Genomic DNA, 20,285 nt, shown 5'->3' with positions numbered 1-20,285 from the left:
AACACCCATCAAAACTCCTGCTAATAAAATAGTCTACCTCTATGTCCCTCAAGTGAAGCCAAATGCAGAGCAGATTCATGCAACTTGTGCTGTTTCTTTACATTTTCACTAGATTTGGATTCTGGTGGAAGGCAAGATCACCAACACAACAAACCCATCATACCCACCAAAAATACGGAAGGATGAGTAAGGCAATGCTAAAAAAGATCATCTCACTTAGCCTTAGCTGAGAATTAGAATTGCTCTTATTTAGTAGAGAAACACACAAAATGTCCTTGTTGAAATCTTTTTGTTGAGTGTAGAGTCAGCCTGTATCACTAGATGAGCTGAGCTATTTAAAATGTATATGAATAAAGAAAAATGAGATAAATTTCAATGAAAGGCCAGAGTAGGTATCTTATTATTAGACATCATGTGTGATGTTTATGGCAAGTGAATGATTAGCAACTTACCAAATTAATAAGGAATAAATACACATCTGAGCTTTATAATGTGCCATCATTCTTGAAAATAGACTATATTTATCATAATACTGAATTCATGATAAACATCAGAAGAACCACACAGCTGCAAAGAACACAAATTATCGTGTGCACCCAGAATGCAAACCGAGAGGCCGAACTGTTCTGCTGAGTGCGTTTGCATTGCTGTAGTCCAGGAGCGGCACGCTCAGAGCAGGAGGTGCTCGTAGCAGCCTTGGGCACGCTGCAGACACGGGATGGGCCTAGGGACGATCCCTCGGAGGGAAAGGTACAGGGAGACGTAATGTTAAGGACACTTAACAGCCCGGCTATTCCGTTACAACTTAATGAAGCTTTAAACTATAACCGGCCAAATAGAGAAAGCATTTCCAGATAAATAATTTAAGTCAGCTGGCGCGGCGCCGTCCCCGCGCTCCCTATCCCGAACCAGGAGCGGGCCGCGACCGCCCCGGCGCGCCTGCGCACCCGCCCCTCCTCCCGGCCCCACAGGGCGCTGGGACCCGCTGTCGCCGCGCACGGCTTAACCACCGCCCAATGGGCGGGCGGGTCGCCCGTGTTTCCCTCCTGCAGCCAATCAGCTCTCGCTTCCTCCCGCTCTCCGGCCAATGGGAAGGGCGCTCTAGGGCGTCGGTCACATTCAAACCGGGGGCAGCGCGCGGACGCGCTCGGTCGGAGCCGCGTCCCGGCCCCGCAGCGGCCTCGGTGAGGGCGGCCGGGCCGAGCGGGGGTAGGGGCGGCCGGGAAGGACAGCGAGGGGGAAGGGACCGGGCCGGGGAGCAGCGCAGTGAGGGAAGGTGGGTGACGGGGCCGGGGGGCAGCAGTGGTGCTGATCTGCGGTGAGGCCGCGGGGGTGCTGGGCTGGCTCCTCGGCAGCCCCGGGGCTGCGGCTTCGCTGGGCTTCCGCCCCTTAGGGGAGGAAAGCTGGTTGTGTCTTCCGCCTCACGGCCTGTCTTTGTGCCACATTACCTCACCTGCTCCGCTGCTGCTCCGTCTCTCTCTTACTTAGCCCAACTTTGCATCCTGGTGTCTTATCCTTCCTGTGTCTTACGTTAGATTTTAATATTTTTCTATTTTATTTCTTTCCGAGTGTTGCTGTTTTGTTTTTTTTTTTTTTTTTTTTTTTTTTTTTTTTTAATAATTGACGATGCTTTTTCTTAGTGTTGGGAGTTTTTGTTTTTCTTTTAAAAAAAATCCTGATTTAGGACTTGTAAATAAAATAGAAGGAAGATTATGCAATTTTATAGATAGTATTTTTTTAAGGCTGGGTAGATATTTCAGAAAGAGGTGTTATTTTACCTCTCTATAGAAGACATAAACAGAACAAGTAGTGTAATACAGTAAATACAGTATTTCAAGACTGGATGCTGTTACTTCTTTTTATTATTGAGTATTTTTGAGTGTGTTAGATGTGGAATCTTGCCACAGCTTGTACTGCCACTTTATCCATTTACTGCTCTCAAGTCTCAGTACTTTGGCTCCTTGTTTAGTAGGTCTGCGTGAGGGGTTGAAGTTACTTTAACTACTATACTTTATTTAGGGTAGTTCTTGGTGATCTTTGCATTACGTGCTCTCCCTGTTCCCTGGTTCTCCCTAACCTTCTCTCTTGTAGGCATTTCTGCATCTCAGGTATGCTGCAGTGGAGCTGGTGCAGTTACTGCCTCAGTTCCCATTCAGTGCCTTTGTAACAGCGGGTGCCTGGTTTAGGTCTTTGCTGTTTTCAGATTTTAAATATATATACATATATACACACACACCAGGGAAATTCATGACAAATTATTTCTTTGAGTAATTATGCAGCTGATTAAGAAAAAATGAAGCTCTGAATACTTGCTTATGGTTGAATATTGGCATGAGTAGAAAGATTGCTGGCAAATCATGACACTATTATAGATGAATGTGCCCTTAGTGTACTTTTTAGTCTCTGAAGGTCACAGTAAGCTGACGCATTTGGAAGTGCTTGTCCTCATTCAAAGTGTTGTCTTTAAGCTTTTTTAATTCTGTTTTTATTTCTAACTAGAAGTAGTTTAATTGATTTTGATAAAAACTGTATTTCTGGGATATAAAGATTAGGCAAGCTTGCACAATAAGCTTACAGTGTTTCACCCATCAATTTTTGATGCACAGGAACTTCTTCAGGATGGAGAACTTCATTTCTTGCCTTTGGGTTCTTGGGATCATCTAAGGTAGTCTGGCCCTCATCCATCTTACCTTTTTGACGAGGCACATCTATTCTTCAGGAGAGTTTTTCTCTGTAACACATTGAACCTAGAGCAGTTAAACAGCACACCAGAAATGTAAGTTTGATGTGTATTGTCGTGACTTAAGATGAAATTTATACAGAAATTTATTTTTCTTTTTGTCTACTACCTTTGGGAAGCTGTCGCTGCAGGAAGAATAATGAATATTTGATACTGGTGGGGAAAATATAAAGACTGTGTTTAAGAAATCCAAAATCCATCTGGGAATTCTTAGCAGTTATGGTTGTAATGAGATATTGTGGTGTTTCTTAACATGAGGTAAATAAATTTCTTTTGGTTGTCTTGGTGCTTCAGGTTCTGGAGAAGCTGACTTCATCCATACTTTGAGGGAGTGGGTACAGTTGAAAATCAGATCTCTGTGGATATTCTCACCCATAAAGAGGTGATTTGGAGTACCTGGTTTCCTGTAGCCCCTTCTACAGTGTTGTTAAAAGGCAAAACTGCAATGTGTACTAAAATTTTCCTTATGAAGTGAATAAGTATCATCTGAACAGTGTTAGCTATAGTAATCACCTATGTAATTTTTAGCAGTGTGTTCCCCAAAAGATGTTTGGGATGGGACAGTTTACAGACCCACTCCCAGAGCCTAAATTGGCTCTGGGGGAGAAAGAGATATTAAAGCAAGATCCAAACAAGCATTGAAATTAAAATCTGTTCAGTGTACATTTTGGAATATAAATAAGAGAAGGGTTCCTTTATTTTCTTCTGCTCAGTGAAACAAAAATAGTATTTCAGATATTACTGATTTAGCATGCAGTCTTTAGCTTTCAAAAGATTTTGGGGTGTTTTCATCATAGGTCTTGCCTGAGGCTATTTGAGTGTCTCTCCAGACCCTTAATGTGCTAAGGTCTCTTCATAGTGGTAATGTAGATGGTGCTTTTGCTGGACTAAGTCTTGGAATTTACACAGTGACACTGTGTTTTGAACCTACAAAACAGCACTTCTGTATAGACAAGAGCAGGCTTGGTATTCTTGGTGGGCCATATTTAGGTCAGGATGAACATGGAATATGCCTGCTTTTGCCTTACAAGCAAGCTCTTGCAAGCATGATAATCTTTCTGATTTATGGTCTTTGCTTGGGGAAAGCTGGGAGCCTGGTGCTTTTAAAGACATGCCAGCTTCTGGTGAACAATGCTCTAAAAATTATTTGTGGGACTTCCTGAGAGTGGTGCCTGGTGTATTTTTTAGATAGTGGGGTTAAAGGTAGATGAGCTTCATTCCATTCAGTTCCCTCTCTAGCAATAATTCACCTAAAAGTAGATCTGAAGTTTCTAACCTTCTAGCAACTTTTTGTTGATTTGTTATACACAAGAGGACAAAAACCAACATTTCACTGTAGAACTGAACTTAGTCTTTCTTTGAGCCTATTTAATCTGTCTGAAGTGCATTGCTTTCCTTGTTTCTGGGCCCAACTTCACAGTAATTAGAATGTCAAACCCCCTGAATATGCACTAAATTCATCACAGTTTTTTCTGGAATTCTTATGTTCATTAGATGCATGGAACATTGATGTGGGAAAAACTGTTTAATGTAGGCAGAAAAGGAAGAAATCATTAGGGTTTTTTTAGTTTATTTTAGCAGTCTTGCTCTGCTCAGATTGCCTAAATTCTTACCTCTCAGCTATATACATGTGCTATCTCAGATGATGATAAACTGTCAGAACGTTGAGGATTTGGCATAAGTTTCTTATAAGAAGTCTTTGAATCTCTAAACCTCCTTTCAGAAACTTAAAAATAGGTGTCACTTGTCTTTGTCCTTTGAACAGAGGAGAATGTGAATTCTTTTCTGCTTAACCCACAGTGAGAACTAATTGCTGTAACCTGTGGGAAAGAGTGTGGATTAACACTGTGTGCTAAACTAAAGCCAGCCTAATTATGAGTACAGAATGTGATTTAATGTGATGCACTGGAAACTATTTCAGGCAACACATCATACCCCCCATTTTATTCAAACACTGAATATACCTGATTGGAAAGGGCTACTGTGAAGCATGAATTAGGATTTGGGTGGATCAATTAAGTACCAATTCTTTTTATTTGTCCAAGTTGTCTTCTGTAAAGTAGTTTACTTGTGTAACTACATTGACAAAGGTTTAAATAGAGTATTTGTTACATAATGTGGTTGAGTCTCAAGTATCTCTCATGTATCATCCAAATGATACATGAGAGGCTTTCCCATGGTAATTCCAATCAAAGTGAGCTACAACAGGGTTCTTCAGTAACTCCATTGTTTTTTAACCTTGTGCCTGCAGATGGAGGAGGCAGATTTAAGTGAAAGAGGATTGCCGCAGATTACATCAATCATGAATAGAGTTAGAAACTTGAAAAACAAATACAGAAATGAAGAGAACATCACAGATGAATTTAACTATACTAAAATCTCAGCTGATACAACAGGTATTTGGATTTGTTTTTCTACTGTCACTTATGCAAAAGATCTTAAGCTAGATTGACTGAAAGAACCATTAACTGAAATGATTTCAAGTTTAGTGTTTCTTTAATATTAATGACCACAAAGCTAATTTCATCTCTCCTTATTTTTTAGCTCTGTTTCTTTAATCTTGTTTAAAAAATAGTCAGTAACTATCTTGCACAAAAGCTTATAAAAAGTGTTTTCTTCTGTACATGTTTGCTGATGTTGTAATCAATCTCCTTTTTTGTTTTTCTATCAGATAATTCTGGAACGGTCAATCAAATAATGATGACAACAAACAATCCAGAAGATTGGCTATGTTTTTTACTTAAGCTAGAGAAAAAGGGTGTTCCTCAGATGGATGTTAGCCTACTCAATAGACTCATTGGCCGTTACAGTCAAGCAGTGACTGCATTACCTGCAGAAAAGTACAGTCAAGATGAGAGCTATGCTCGCATCCTTGTGAGATTTGCTGAGTTGAAAGCGTAAGTATAAATTTTCAATATGAGAACTCATCATTCTATTTTTGAATTAAGGTAAGAATACCTTGTTTCATTAGTGTTTTCTGAAACAAATTATCATTTTGAGTGTGGAAGGTAAGTAGTTTTGGTCAGTCAGCTTATCTGCTGTCTCCACAGTATTTTTTATGCTAATAAACATGATTGTTTAGAGCTATTTGATTTAGAGATGTTAATACACTACTTTTTTTCTTGGTTCTCTAAGTAAGGTACAAGAGGGAATAACATGAAATCCTTTTTTGAGCTTTATTTTAGTATGCTTCCTCTCATATTAGACAAGATCATCGCAGGTTGATTAAATTAACTGTCTTAAGATAGAAAGAATGTCTCAGAACATCATTCACCAGTTCCACACTTTGAAAATTAGTTTTGGCTGTGGTCATTTATTGCTTTATTCAGTCCAAATTCAAGCAGTGTTGTTGTTCAGATGTGTTCAAACATAATTTGGGACAGGGTTATAATTAGAATCTTTTTTGTAATAGATTCTTATGTCACTTGAAATAGTACAGCAAATATTTTGATGAAGAGCTGTATTTAAACAATGCAGCAATCTAACAATCAGAGCTGAGCAAGTTAATTTCCAGTGAACATAGCTAATCTTTTTCTTGTATGTTCTTCCTCTATTTGACTTTTTGGCATATGGTTTCATCTTGCAGTATGATAAATGTCTACTTCTCTGCAGTGTCCTTTGCATGGCCCTTGCTGCATCACTGTTACTAAAAGCACACAGTGGAAGTAATCTGTTGAATCTCATGTTGAGAAACAGGAGTGAATAATGACCTTGTCAATCTTCAGTATCTTGAAGAGGGAAGGTATTTTTGTGTAAGTGGAGGAAAGAATCTCTTCCAGAAAGGTTTAAGGATACATTGCAAGATGTCATTCTTATTCAAAGATCAGTTGCTTTTCCTCAGAGCAGAAACTGTAATATAGGCTTCTGGATCCTAGTTTGTGGAAATTCTTTTCCAGAATAGTGATCAAGTCACATCTCTTATCTCATTGTAGGAGAGTTTAAGTTCAGAAAGATTATTTCCTACCTCCCTAATCACTTGGGCCTATTTTCACTTGATCTTTAGAACATGGTTTGAAAGGTGGGGTACTTTTAAAATGTGTGCAAGAGTTATGTTCAGTATTCTGTGTGATGTATTGCAGAAAGCAAAACCAAAGGTGCTGTCAGTAGCTTGTTAATACATGAATAGTATGAACAGTTCTAGTAGTGATGTCTCACTGAAATATCTTCAGTTGTTTCACTGCTACAGCCTCTAGGGACTTTGTGGGAAAGTAGTGTCTTGTTTCACTATTAAAATGCACTCTACAGCTGTACTGAAATAACTTCTACTTTAGCAGCCAGTATTACAGAATTTACCTATCTCACAAAGTAGCTCAGGTCTGCTCTTTTTGTTTTCTGCTACATATTTTTAAATTGGTAAATATCATCAGTCATATGTTTCTTGACATGCCTAATAAAAATTTCTTTTAAAAAGATGAACAAGCCACTCCAAACTCCTTTAAAAACTGTACCCACCAAAATCTGATATAGCATCAATCCCACTGGAACTTCACTATAGGATCTCCCTAAATGATGGTTCCTCGTTTGGAAATTACTTTCAGATACAAGCTTGTTAATAATTTTTATAATCTAATACTTTCTTGTTCAGAGTAGCATATAATATCAGTTATTTATATGAGACTACATTTATGAACTACATCTGTAATCTCACCATTCATTACCAAAAGTAATGAAATTACTTTTGCCTGGTTGGACCTAAAAACCAACAGTGATTGTAATTTTTGGAGATTAACCTAAACAGTGGCTACCTATTTGGATCTTTTGTGTTTGGCTTGTTTACTTACTGCTCATAGCGTATTCTCATTGCTCCAAATTTTTTGTTCTCAATTTCCCTGGTGTTCTACACTCTACCTTCTCTGTTCCTGGCTGTCAGTTTGTCCAGTACTATATATTTTTGTCTTTACTTGGTTTTAGGTTCTGTTAAAGAAAATCCTCTCATTTCATGACTCTGAGTGCTTCTAGTTATTTTTTTAGCTATTGCAAGTAAAGCAATATTGATACTAGAAGTGACACTGATAGGTGCTCTGATACTACCTTGGGTGGGAGAAAAGATGTGCTTTTCAGTAGAATTGTTTGCTGTTCTCCCAAATATTCCACCTAAACAAGGTGGAAGAGCAAATCAGCATCACAAACTTCAGAAGCAGTGGTAGTGGCTTGAGATTTTAGTATCTACTGCCATCAACACTATTTTGTTCTGATTGCAGAATGCTAAGTGGTTGGAATGGATCTTAAAGATCATCTAGTCCCAGCCCCTCCTGCTGTAGGCAGGGATACCTTTCACTAGACCAGATTGCTCAAGGCTTTTTCTAGCCTGGCCTTGAATGCTTCCAGGGTTGGGGCATCCACAGCATCCCTAGGTAACCTGTTCCAGTGGCTCCAGGGTTACCTCTTTATTGTGGCTACCATAATTTAGGCCACCTAGCTGAAGTTGCTTCTTTCATTTTGTACCCATTTTTCCTTGTTCTACCATTAGAGTTTCTGACTATAAGTCCCCCTCTGGCTTCCCTACGGGTCCCCTTCAGATACTGGAAGGTTGCTGTGAGGTCTCCATGCAATCTTCTCCAGGTGAACAGCCCCAACTTTTCTAGCCCATCTTCATAGGAGTGGTGCTCCAGCTGCCTAATCATCTTTGTGGCCCTTGTCTGGACTTGTGCCAACAGGTCCCTGTCTTTTTTATGTTGGGAGCTGAAGGCAGTGTGTCAGGTGGGATTTCCCAAGAGCAGAGGGGCAGAATCACTTCCTGTGACCTGCTGGCCATGCTCCTTTTGGTGCAGTCCAGGATTCTGTTTGGCTTTCTGCGCTCCAAGTGCCCACAGCTGGCTCATGTTGACTTTTTCATCAGCCATCACCCCCAAGTCTTTCTCCCCAAGCCTGCTTGCAATCACATCTCTGCCCAACCTTTAAGTGAGAAACTGGATTATTCCATTCTTGGCACTGGACCTTTTTTGTCCTGGTGTCTGCTTTAGCTGCAGTCTGGCTGTGCCAATACCTTTTGACCTATTGTGATACCAAGGTTGTCTGAAGAACTCTTGTGTTCTGAAATAGTTGAAGACAGCAAATGCTTCTATGATTTTCTGTGTTGTACATTTTCAATGGCAAACCTGCTCTTGTGAAGTGCTGCTGGCGGTAGCACAGTGCCACCAAGCATGTGACACTTGGTGCCTATTGCTAGTGTTAGGTCTTGTTCTGTGTATTGCTCTCCAGGCTGTTGCTGCTTTTACAGGAACCTAAATTTTAACAAGCTCTTTGAAAGTGAATGTAATACATTACAGCTGAATTTCTCTGGCTCAGACTTTGCCTGCACATGGGTTATTCTGTACCTGTCTTATTGCTTTGGATGATCAGAGCTGAGTTCAGTAAACCTATGTGACTCTAGTTACATGCCTAAGTAACATGAACAACTTCTTTCATTCAAAATTTCATAGACTTCTACTGAAAATGTTCTTTACCTTTCCATGTTGTATTTTTCTGTACTTTCAATTTGAACTATGGTCATAAATTTTTTGCTCTTCCACTTCTAAGTGATACCTTTGGGTACCTGTTGAGTCAAGGGGGAACTTAGGAAAGAATTCCTTTATCTCTTGATTACAGATGTTGCTGGTAAAAGTGTTAAGCTCCTTTTTTTTTTGTCAGTTGAAACATAATATTAATGTATTATGTAGTGATGTAGATTTAGGCCTTTTGTGTCTTGACTGGTATTTGCAGTAGCTGTAGTTGCTCTCAAATATTTAAATGTTGGTGTGCTGTGTGTAAGCATGAACCTGCTCAGCAATCTGTGGCTGAATGTAACACTAGGATTAAAATTTGCCAAAAATGAATTATCAAGTGTGAAAGAGCTTAAGGATTGAGTCCCTTGAGTTTTGGGAAGGTTCAGCTTGATGTCTTTCAATAATTAGAGTTTAAGATTCTTTGACTATTTGTAGTTCACTGGTTGCTCTAAGAGAAAGGAAAATCTTTAGCCTATAGGTGGGTTACTTTTTCAAAGTTATTCAAAGGCTTCATCCAGTACATGGAACTTCATCCTTCTCAAGCTCTTCACCTTGTTATAACTATGAATGTGCTGTCTTTACAGGCTTCAAGATCCAGAGGAGGCACGGGACCAATTTCATCTGGCCAGACTGAACTGCAAGAAATTTGCTTTTGTGCATGTGGCTTTTGCACAGTTTGAGCTATCACAAGGTGTGTAAAAAAACAAGAACAACTAAACTTGTTTGATGTTGCTGTTCTGTGTTGTTCTCTGTTTTGTTGTTTCAAACTTCTGCTCCCTTACATAATTTGTAAGTAAACTGATAGGTATTGAATCAGAAAGAAAAAAATCGGTATTTTTTAAATTGAAATTTACTGAGAATGTGTGTTCATTTTTAAAGTGAAAATATGCACACAGATCATTGGGATTTTTTTCTGTTTTAGAAATAACTTTCAAACTAGGTGAAAATTATTAGTAATTTCTACTTCTCTAATTTAGATCTTGCAGTGAAAGGCTTTTGAGTAAGGCTCCTCCTGCATGGAAAAGTGAGGCTGAAATACTTTGCTTGCTTGTGGAAGAAATTCTGTCCTCTTCCAAAAAGCATTTGTAGATTGTTTTTTATTAGACCAAAGTACACTGTCAATGTGCAATTTGGTTGCCCTAGTACTTGCTGGCCAAGGCTGTGTTGGCTGCCCACAGGCTTGTGGGCTTGTGCTTTTGGATCTTTTGCATCTTTTGTTTCCATGGGTGATTTGAGCAGTGACATATTTTGCCCTGGATATTTCTTCCTTTGACAGTTTGCTCTGTACAGAAAGACAAGCACATTCCATGAAAGCTGTTTTCTTATTTGAATGGAAAAGACTTGATGAATGTATTAATTTTTTTTGTGATTTGTTTTCCTTCATATTTTTTCAGTATTGTGCAAGTTATTGTATATTGTTGTATGTTGTATATATTTCTTATACTGCCTAGTATGAGAAATTCTCCCCAAACTTAGATTAATTTATTTAGTGTAGCTATTCTATACTCTAAATTCTGAATGCATTTTATGGTTATCTTTCTTTACTTCTGTTTATTTTCCACGGATAGTGGTTTTGCTCCAGTACTACTTTTTAACTGTGTTTTAGGCTATTATTTAGATGCTCAAAGTGTGGCCCATGAGGCTGAGGCATTTTGTTAAAATCAAAGTAGATACTCGTCATCTCAGATTTCCAGTTTTTTTTCTTTTGTGATAAATTGATTTGCATTAGAGCAGGAAAGGCCATGAACTGACTCCCCTCTCCCAGAAGTACATGTTATGTTTTGTGAATGACTCCTGTACAGGATGGGGAAAAAAGACAAAAATTTGCATGTTTGTGTCTTGAAATTGCACAGTTTCTGTGTTACCTGACCAGTCTTGTTCTAATATAAACTTGTGGTATTGAACTTCTAAACAGTAGTAATAAGAATATAATTATTTAGTGAGCACTGGATGTTTATTTAAACAGATAATTAAACACTAATACTGCAATAACAAAGATATTGTTAAATAAGTGTAATAAAACCTATTGTGTAATTTAATAAAGTGTAGAAATGCTGCTACAGGTTACCAGTGACTAAATTCATCCTGTAGTTATGGGATGTGTTCATGCAGTAGTTTACCTTACTTTGACAGTAAGTAATCAACCTAGAATGAAGTCCTAATCCCAAAGGAAATAAGCCAGTTATGATCGGCTTTGTTTTATCTGCAGTGTGCTCTCTGATTTGTATCTGTTACCCTTGAGCTGATCTAGGTGTCCTTTAGTAATGTGTATGGAGCTACAGCGTCCCTGCTGGGTGCCTCAAAGAGGATTAGTGCAACATGTGAGTTGTAAATTGTTACTTAAGAGTGCTGTTCCTTTTTCACTGTGTCCACTTAGGCCAGAGGGAAAGGAGGGTAGTGCTTTGTTGCTTCTTCATCCCAGTGTTTTCAGCAGTGCTTGGCACACCTGTCATTGCTTTCTTTTGCATTAAGAAGAAAAACTTAATTGCACGTTCTCTTCCTTAGCTCACAGTTTTGCTCAAGATAAAAGCTCAAGTTGTGAAATTAGATTTGGTAAATTGATGTTGATTTCTTAATAACTGAATATTAGTGACCTGGAAATGGAGTGACACAGTAAAGGTGCCATTCTGTTTTTTGTGGCTCTTTTTTACTAAAATACTTAGTAAAATTTCATTTAAGTCCCCCAGATGAGGAGCTGTCTTGTCATTCCTTGGGTACCTTGGGTGGTGTGCTTGAGGATGATTGCTGTGAATTGGTCAGAACTCATGACCATAAAATTCTACTCTTGACTGTTTCAAATCTTATGCCAGGGTGCTTGATTCAGGCTTTTGGCATGTGATGAAGTGGATTGGTTGGAATTCAGAAATACTTCTGGCTTGATTTTGTGCCTTGGTTCATCATTTGTTAAGGGGGATGAAAGTTTTTCACATACATGTTTTGATGTCGTGCTCTTTCTTACTCAAGGAGGCACACGGTACTAGGAGGAATTACTTTTGAGTAGCAGCTCTTGTTGAAGCAACGTGTGGTTACTAAATATGGCAAAAGTTAGAATGCTGGTTAAAGATTCTTAGAGGCTATCCACTTTGCTAGTGATTTGGGAGAAAAAATAGTATTGGACTATATGGTTAAAAATGAAATTCTGACAAATTAGCACAAAATTTATTTAAATGAAATTATAGCTCATCTAATTTTGGTCCTTCCTTGCTTCAGTGTTTGGCATCATCCATTTAATGGTCTTAAAATAGATTACTTAAAGCATAAGTTCCTGGTACCTACACTGCACTTCCACCAACCTGAACTACAGGCGAAGTGATGTCTAACTTCATTTATGAGTGGAGTTTTGAGTGCAGGGGACATGCATATGCTATTATGCATATACCTGAGTATTTCTTATAATATATATGTGGCATGAAGGTAAGAACCAAGTGGTTTGTTTTGCTGCTTTGGAATGGAGGAAGAAGAGCATTTGGGGTTTCAGGGGCATTGACAGCTGTAGCAAAACATTGCATCATTTTGCCCAGATGTTCTTCAAACCAAGTAAAGTATTGTGGTTACAGTACACTTTTTTCCTTTATTTGACTTTTTCTAATAGATGCCTATGCACTTGTTTGCATATGTGAATTGACTGCTTCAATATGTCTTGTTAACACATTCCATTTCCCACCCCATCTCTCTTCAAAGTTCTGTTTATGCCATTTAGTAATGTCTAAAACTGTAATGAAAAAATATCCTTGCTTTTCTCTCCTCTTTTCTTAACTGTAGTGCTGTCCAGAGTTGTTTTATTTAACAACAGCTGGTTTTAAATGTGATTTCTATTAAGTGCATTACAGATGTTTGAGAATATTTACATAATAAAATTTTTACCTGGTCAGATCTAAATGGAAGTCCATAAAAGTCATATTTCCTTGCTGATACGACAGAAAAAAATGGATTTTAGAATGAGTACAATTTTCTTACAGTTCCTATAACCCTAAAAAAATACTGAGAATGTATTTTGTGACTTGGTGTTCAATTTAATGTGAAAAACTGACTTGTGTGATTTGCTTTTAACTATTTCCAGGCAGTTTCCTTAAAATGCCAATGTAAGGGGAGGTGTCCCTAATGAACAATGGCTTCATAGAACTATGCAAAGTGAATATAAGACAACATGAATGTAACCATCTCGTTAAAAAATCTTGCCCCAGTGTAATGGTTTTTTTACTTCTGTGATTTCTAACTCTGTGCTTCTTACACTTAGAAAATGAGAAGAAGTGTAAGCAGATCCTTCAGAAAGCTGTGGAGTGCTCTGCTGTTCCTCTGGAATTGTTGGAAACTGCTCTACAAAACTTACATTTGAAAAAAAAGCAGTTACTCTCAGATGAGGAGAAGGAGAACTTTGCAGGTAATTGCAGTTTCTTAAAGTACTGGTTGCTTATGCATGTTGTGATTCTAGATTGGAAAAAATCACTAGTGTTTCTCCCTTCTAGATATAAACTCAGAATCTCTATTGCCCAATAAACAGATATATTCGTCTGTATTGTAAATCTCATTGCTTCAATGCTTGTTTCCTTCTTCAGTGCAGTGACTGCAGTTTGCAGGAGCTGTGCTATGGTCAACTCTGATTCTGCAGAGGATGTTCCTCTGGCAGTCATTGGGGATTTGCAGTTTGTAATAGAGACTGGCAGCTCTAAGTGTGAAGGAAGAGCTGCTGTCGGTGGAGAGGAATTAGGACTGAAATACACAGACTAAACTACACTTATATAGGTTGCTTGGAGGTGTATCTTGTGACAGACTGGGAAAGAGTTGACAATCATGTCAGTGAAGTCAAATCTAGGAAAAATAATCCATTTCTACTTTATTTTGGAGAAAACTCATGTGTTTGTCAGTACAAAACTGAAGTGCTTGGCTGTATCGTAAGTCCTAAGTGATCCTTATTGATGGGTATATAATTTCAAAAAGGGAACAGTTATTTCTTGAAGTTTTCAAGATATAAATTTGTTTGGAGTGGAATTGAGCAAAAAATATGGTTTGACTTTAGTATTGAAGTGTGTGTAGCTAACTCTTTCAAGAGTGATGTCTAACACTTCCATGTTTTTGCATTGTGTAAAGACAGGATTAATGTAAAATAAGTCTGATTTAATTTCCTTAGGGATATATCTTCAGGAGTGGTGTTTGATATTTGCTTGGCACCTATTGAATCAACATTTGACTGAAACACTAGTGGGGGTGAACTCTTTGAATAGTATTCAGCTATGGCATTCATTTCTAATAAACTCTATTTTCTGTCTTATTCTGTTTATCATTAATTTGATATAGACATCATAAATGCCACTGTTGATGTACTGTGCCACAGGAGAATATCTTGAAGATACCAATATCCTTCATGGATTGTATAATTTTTTGCTGACATTGACTTGCTGCTGCAGGGCTAAGGAAATACCTGTGAGAATGAATGGCAAAACTCTACCTGCCAGTTAGGAAGTAGTGAACTTTGGGGCAAGAGTACGCTCATTTATTTTTTCATATGGGTTTGTAATTAGGTATATATAGGTTTGTAATTAGGTATTTGAAAAATGCAAACTATTAATTTAGTTATTTAAAGATTAAACTTTAAAAGGTAAATAACACCAGACTTGAAATATCTCAAACTCTGGGACATAAAAGGGGTAAATCACTGAATTTGGCTTTAAGTGAGTTTGTATGGTGCTCTGGAGCAAGAGAGGTGATTTTAGTATATTGGCATATAGGTATTTTTTGTATTACCATTTGAAGAGCTGCTTTTGTAAGTTTTTTTGATTTGAAAATATGAATGCTGTATATGTAAATGCATTTGTTCACAGCCTCAAAAGATTGTACAGAATGTTTTTGACAGTTATGTGCTGTTAGTGTTGTGATGCAAATATAAACCATGCATCAAGTCTAGAAACCTTTGGATTAATGCCTTTTTTTCTCTTTCATTTGCACACTGCAATCTAAAGTATTTGGCATACCAGGTGCAATCAAACATGTTCAGTTGGGAAAAGGTAGTTTAGTGTTTCAGAAATGCAGGTCATGCGGTCCAGCTGTGGTAAGGAGTATCATAAGAAGCAGATAGGCTGTCTTAGAGTGAAGGAATGAAAGTATTGTAGATCACCAGCTGGGTGTGAGCATCCAGTGGCCAGCTTGGTGGTTCAAAAAAAAAAATCTTTGGGGGAAAAAAAGTGTGAATTGCATTTGTGAGATGGTGATGGTCCTGGGTTGGTAATAAAACTACACTGTACACTGAGGCACTTGTTTTATTTAAATGAGTGGTTTGGTCTATTGGCATAAGTAGTTTATAAAATGTTAAGTATTAGAAATAGCCAATACTGCATTGTTCATCTACCAGAAGTCTGACTTCTGGCTGAAAGTAGAAAAGGGGTATGGGAGAGTTCAAAAGAAAAGTAAAATCCATTTTAATGAGCTAAAACAAATTTAAACATGTTAAGTGCTATATTAAAAAACTAAAGTCCTTAAACTGTGATTTATTGGAAGGCTGTGGGTAGCTGTGGATCTTGTTGGTCAAGCAGATAATTTCCAATATTGATGGAACACAAGGCCTATGTGATGTAAAAGATCATAATATATAGTATCTTAGTTAGAATCTTGGGTTGGAAGGGTTTGGGTTGGAAGGGACATTGGAGGGGACATCTAGTTCCAACCCATTGCTATGGGGCAAGAATACCTTCCACTAGACCAGGTTGCTGAAAGCTTTCCACCTGGCTTTGAACACTTCCTGTGGCCTTTGATTTTCTTTTTTTTTAAATATGCTCTTTGGTGTCTGTCTTAAAAAAAATCTTGTAGCATTGAAGAGATCTTATTCAAAATAACCAGATATTAATTTACATTTTTGAAAAGGGGTTTGTCAGGAAAATAGCTGAGTTCAAGTGATTGTTTATCTGAAGGTGCTTAAAATAGCTTGTACTCCACATTGTTCCCTAAATGTTGAATTAAACTGTGTTGTAATGTGAATGTGTGTTCATTAAGGTGTTGATACATTTTCATTAGTGTATTCTGAGTTCTTGTGGTTTCTTTGTCTCTGAGAAATTACCTTACCTTCACCTGTAGAGAAAAATAATGTGGAAGACAGTGTTGTTCTGAACTGTTTATTTGTGGGTTTGAGGTTCTATAATGACTTTTCAAATAACTTGAATTCTGGTTGTGTTTATATGTGAAATATATACTTTCACAAAGCTTAAGTTGACTTGACATTTAATTTTAAGATTAATGTGCAACTTCATAAAACTACTGCTAAATATTCAATAATCAAGCAAGAGTCTCTTCTGGATTAAGATGGGGCTGGTGAATGAGCTTTTTGCTATTGCCTGCCTTGATACTCCCTGACCTCACACAGCTTATATGACCACTCTCAAATTTGCTATCAGTGAGATCAGCTGGTTCAATTTAACCCAATTAGTTGCTTAGAATAATTTAGTTGAATTTGTCTGATATGATCTGAATGATTCTAACTATTTTCCCTACAGTATCAAGTACACAGGAGTCTGGACTTCAGAATATAGGTGGAAATCACAGAAGCTTAAAAAAGAATGATTCTAATGAAAATTCTTCTACTATTAACAGATCTTTATTTAGGTAATGTCTTAATTTCTTATTTAATTTTTATAACACCATTTAAACCAAAAGCAAACACATACACTACAGTGTTGTGTGTTTTGTTTTGGGGGGGGGGTTATTTTTTTCTTTTAGGGAAGAGAAGTCACAGGAGCTGGGTGCTCTAGTTAATTACCACAATCCATTGAGACCACTAAACAAATCTAACCAGGTAAAACATGTAACATTTTCTTTAAAATCTTAAACTCTTTTTTTTTGCTGTACACACCTGGTAACTTTGAATTTGTTCTAAGATTTGCCCATTTGGGAGGATTCCTGTTACCCTAGTATCTGATGATGGTGATGACATGGAGGATTCAGATGTCCCACTCATGGCTAGTATTACAAAGAGGTATGGTTATTGGATTTACCTACAGCACCACAGACTTTAATAGTCCTTTTCAATGATACTTTTATTGGATAGTGGAAATGTCAGATGTCAATGTCAAATTTGACCTGAAGGACAGAGACAAATAGTCATTATACTTGCAACAGATAGTGCACTAACCTACTTCTAAGCTTATGGAAATTCTTTGTACAAAAGCATGTGAAGATGAAGAGAAAATGTGTTCTGGCTAATCAGTAAGCTCAAAAGAAATGGAAATTGAAGAGGAAATAAATTTTGTTCAAAGTATCTAAGTTTATGTAGTCCAGTTTTTAAAATAAGAGAAAATACAGTCTTGTAACTCAAGATATTTTTAAATCCTCATTTTGTAGCTCTTCTTTGTATTGTTTCTGACTTTGCTGAGTGGACCTGCTTTTCTGTATATTTAAAACTTGTAGCCAGAAGTCTTCACACAACTACTTTTTTCATCTCATTCACAAAAAAGACCATTGCCACACTGTGTTGGCATGGAATGTAACTAAGAATGTTACTTCAACAGGCAAATGTCCCACTCCAAACAAACAGACTTTGTTGCACCTTTTCCACCATCAGAACCAAAACCTTGTGGGCGTGATTCGTGCAACCTGGGAGATTTGCAGGTAACTTAAGTGTTTTTTAAATACATGGAGGAACTCTAGCTATCCTATGATATTAGTAAAAAAGATAACAGCTTTTTCAATTCAAGAAAGAAATAATGCAGGATTTCCCTTTAAGTAATCATTTGTGGATAGAAACATTGATTATGGCTTTTAAACTTGAAATTTGTTATGCATAATAGGGCATTATAAAAGAGCTCTCTCTGAACAGTGCATCTGTTGGGAGCAGTGGGAGTGGTGTTTGGAATATGATTTATGAAGAGGAGATAAACAGATTTCAACCTGACTACAGTACCTTTTTCAGCTGAAGTCATGTAGTTTACCATGGGAAGACCCTATTTAAGGAAGTCAATTCAACTCAGTGCTCTATGGAGCCATAAATTACAGCTTTTAATAGAGATTTTTTTATCAAAAACCAAATGTCTTGCATTTCTATGTCTTACATTTTCATGTCCCATGTCCCCATCTGCTAAAAGAATTCCAGAATAGAAAGCACTTAAAGGCCTTTATTATAGAAACTGGATTATGAAAATTCAGAGTGTTGATGTATATAAAAATAGCATCAGTAATACTTGTCTTTGTAACCTGCACAGTTCCTTGAGGCATGTTTGTTTTGCAGTGCACCTACCACTTAATCACCGTAAGGAAATGTCTTGTATACTACTTCTGAATTTTCCTTTGATTCTTTAAGATGCTTTTTATGTTCTTTAGTCCTTACAAGAAAAAACAGCTTTACAGATGTTGGATGAGGGCAGCTCAGAAACAGCTACCAATTCAACTGTAACTCTCAAAACCAAAGTGGATGCAAGTCTTGTGACGAAAAGAGCAGGTAATGGTTAATGTCATGTATGAGTAGTTTGAAATAGAATAAGCATTGAGAACGTGCTATTCTGTATTTTTTAAAAAATGTGTTGCTAAATAAAATGTTTTTCAAAAAGTGGAAGTTACTGCATTATTAACATAACTTTGGAGAACAATTCTTCAAGTTCTTTTTAAAAGTTTTGTTGTATTTCAGAAATACTTCACTAGATATTGCACGGATTTTGACTGTTATGTGAAGTCAGCTAAAAATAGTGATGGTACTAGATGACATTCTGTTGGCTTTCTGGAAAATGTTGTAACCAGGTTGGATTTATAGCAGGGATTTCAGGGCTAGTAAAATCTAGAAGGTTGCTATTATTTACCAGCTTCATGGAGTATGGAATACGGAATACATGTACTAACCTCCTATGGTTAGCTGCTAACTACTTCAGTGTTTCATCAGAAAGCTAGTTCCCTAAGTGGTGTTCTCATCCTGCTGAAAAAATTAGGTGAAAATGTCTAATATTGCAAGAGTTAGATTTAGGATTGTATAAGTACATATGCATTGTAGGAAAGAAACATTACAGTTGAAAAATTGTAATTTTTTTTAAACTTCAGCATCCTGTCAGCTCCTCAGTGAGCTTTTCCCACTGACTTGCATTGGGAATAATTTGGTTTCAGGTCATACTTGCCCTGTTTGTGCTTCATTCCTGTTTCCAGGTTAGATGTTGGTTGAGGTAGTTCAGTCCTTCAGCAGCTGACTTGCACCAAGCTGCTCGGCATGGGATGTTGCTTTCTAGTAATTTGAAAAGAAAACTTTTCAGGCTTGTGAAGGAGCACTCTTAAGCTGTGCTGTTTGCAGCTTGCACTGTCACATCCCACCATTTCACTCTTGTACTACCTGTGCAAAAGGAACTAGGAGACAGTGACAAGTCCCTTTAGGCCTCTGGCTTCAGTCATTGCACTTGGATTATAGGTTGCCTATTGTTGCAGACAACAGACTTCTAATTTGGAGTATGGTAGTAAGCTTATCTTCAGTGCTTTATAAACCTGCTCAATAGCCTGGGATGTTGTAGTATGATTTGTGAACCTACTCTCATTGCCTGTGTTGGTGTAGAAACAGTTGCATCTCTGTTACTGTTACAGTGTTATCCTAAGACTTTTTGAATAAAGTTGCCATTTTACTACACTGAATTGAACATGCAGCTACGGACTTCATTAATGTCTTTTAAGGCCTAATTCCAGTAAATTGTCTGTGTTTTAGTCTGATCTAGAAAATGAGGTAAAATTATTGTAGTAACTTTTCAAGTGTTGAATATTGATTCATTTTAATAGTCTGGTTTTTGTTTGGGTTTTTTTTTTCCCACAGAAAATAAAGTTCAGCATCTGGAGCTGAAGACACCAGAGCCCAGGAATCTGGAAAGTCAACAGCAGCAATCTAGTTTTGGTGAAAGCTATAGAAAGCAGTTGGAGCAGATTAAACTAAACTGTGTTAATGCCAGAAAAAAAATGCCGGCTCAAGAAGTGTCACAGAGAAGCTGCTATGGAGAGGTAAAGTAACAAAAATATACATTACATGTGTGCTAGCAGCCTTCTCATGTTGAAGAAATTATTTGTGTTCTTAATTGTGGCTCCTTGTGTAATATAATATCTTGCTTTGCCCTTTGTAG

The 20,285-nt window shown here is 37.5% G+C and overlaps 1 protein-coding gene across 1 annotated transcript in view; it reads left to right on the top strand.

Annotated features, from left to right (window-relative positions):
• Positions 1–1,248: 1,248 nt before the first annotated feature.
• The window catches only part of TTK (TTK protein kinase), a 29,913-nt gene continuing 10,876 nt past the window's right edge, over positions 1,249–20,285 (top strand). Inside the window, exons 1-12 of the mRNA XM_066545899.1 lie at positions 1,249–1,276; positions 2,607–2,776; positions 4,992–5,136; positions 5,412–5,637; positions 9,810–9,916; positions 13,463–13,606; positions 16,707–16,815; positions 16,930–17,005; positions 17,088–17,185; positions 17,718–17,817; positions 18,526–18,643; positions 19,985–20,166. Coding sequence (XP_066401996.1) covers positions 4,992–5,136; positions 5,412–5,637; positions 9,810–9,916; positions 13,463–13,606; positions 16,707–16,815; positions 16,930–17,005; positions 17,088–17,185; positions 17,718–17,817; positions 18,526–18,643; positions 19,985–20,166 — 1,305 coding nt within the window. The 5' untranslated portion in view covers positions 1,249–1,276; positions 2,607–2,776. The remainder of the gene's footprint in view (positions 1,277–2,606; positions 2,777–4,991; positions 5,137–5,411; positions 5,638–9,809; positions 9,917–13,462; positions 13,607–16,706; positions 16,816–16,929; positions 17,006–17,087; positions 17,186–17,717; positions 17,818–18,525; positions 18,644–19,984; positions 20,167–20,285) is intronic.

This window comes from Molothrus aeneus, chromosome 3, assembly GCF_037042795.1.
Source record: "Molothrus aeneus isolate 106 chromosome 3, BPBGC_Maene_1.0, whole genome shotgun sequence".
Classification (NCBI taxonomy): Eukaryota; Metazoa; Chordata; class Aves; order Passeriformes; family Icteridae; genus Molothrus; species Molothrus aeneus.
The sequence above is the reverse complement of the archived record's forward strand: the minus strand, read 5'-3'. Positions and strand labels throughout refer to the sequence as shown.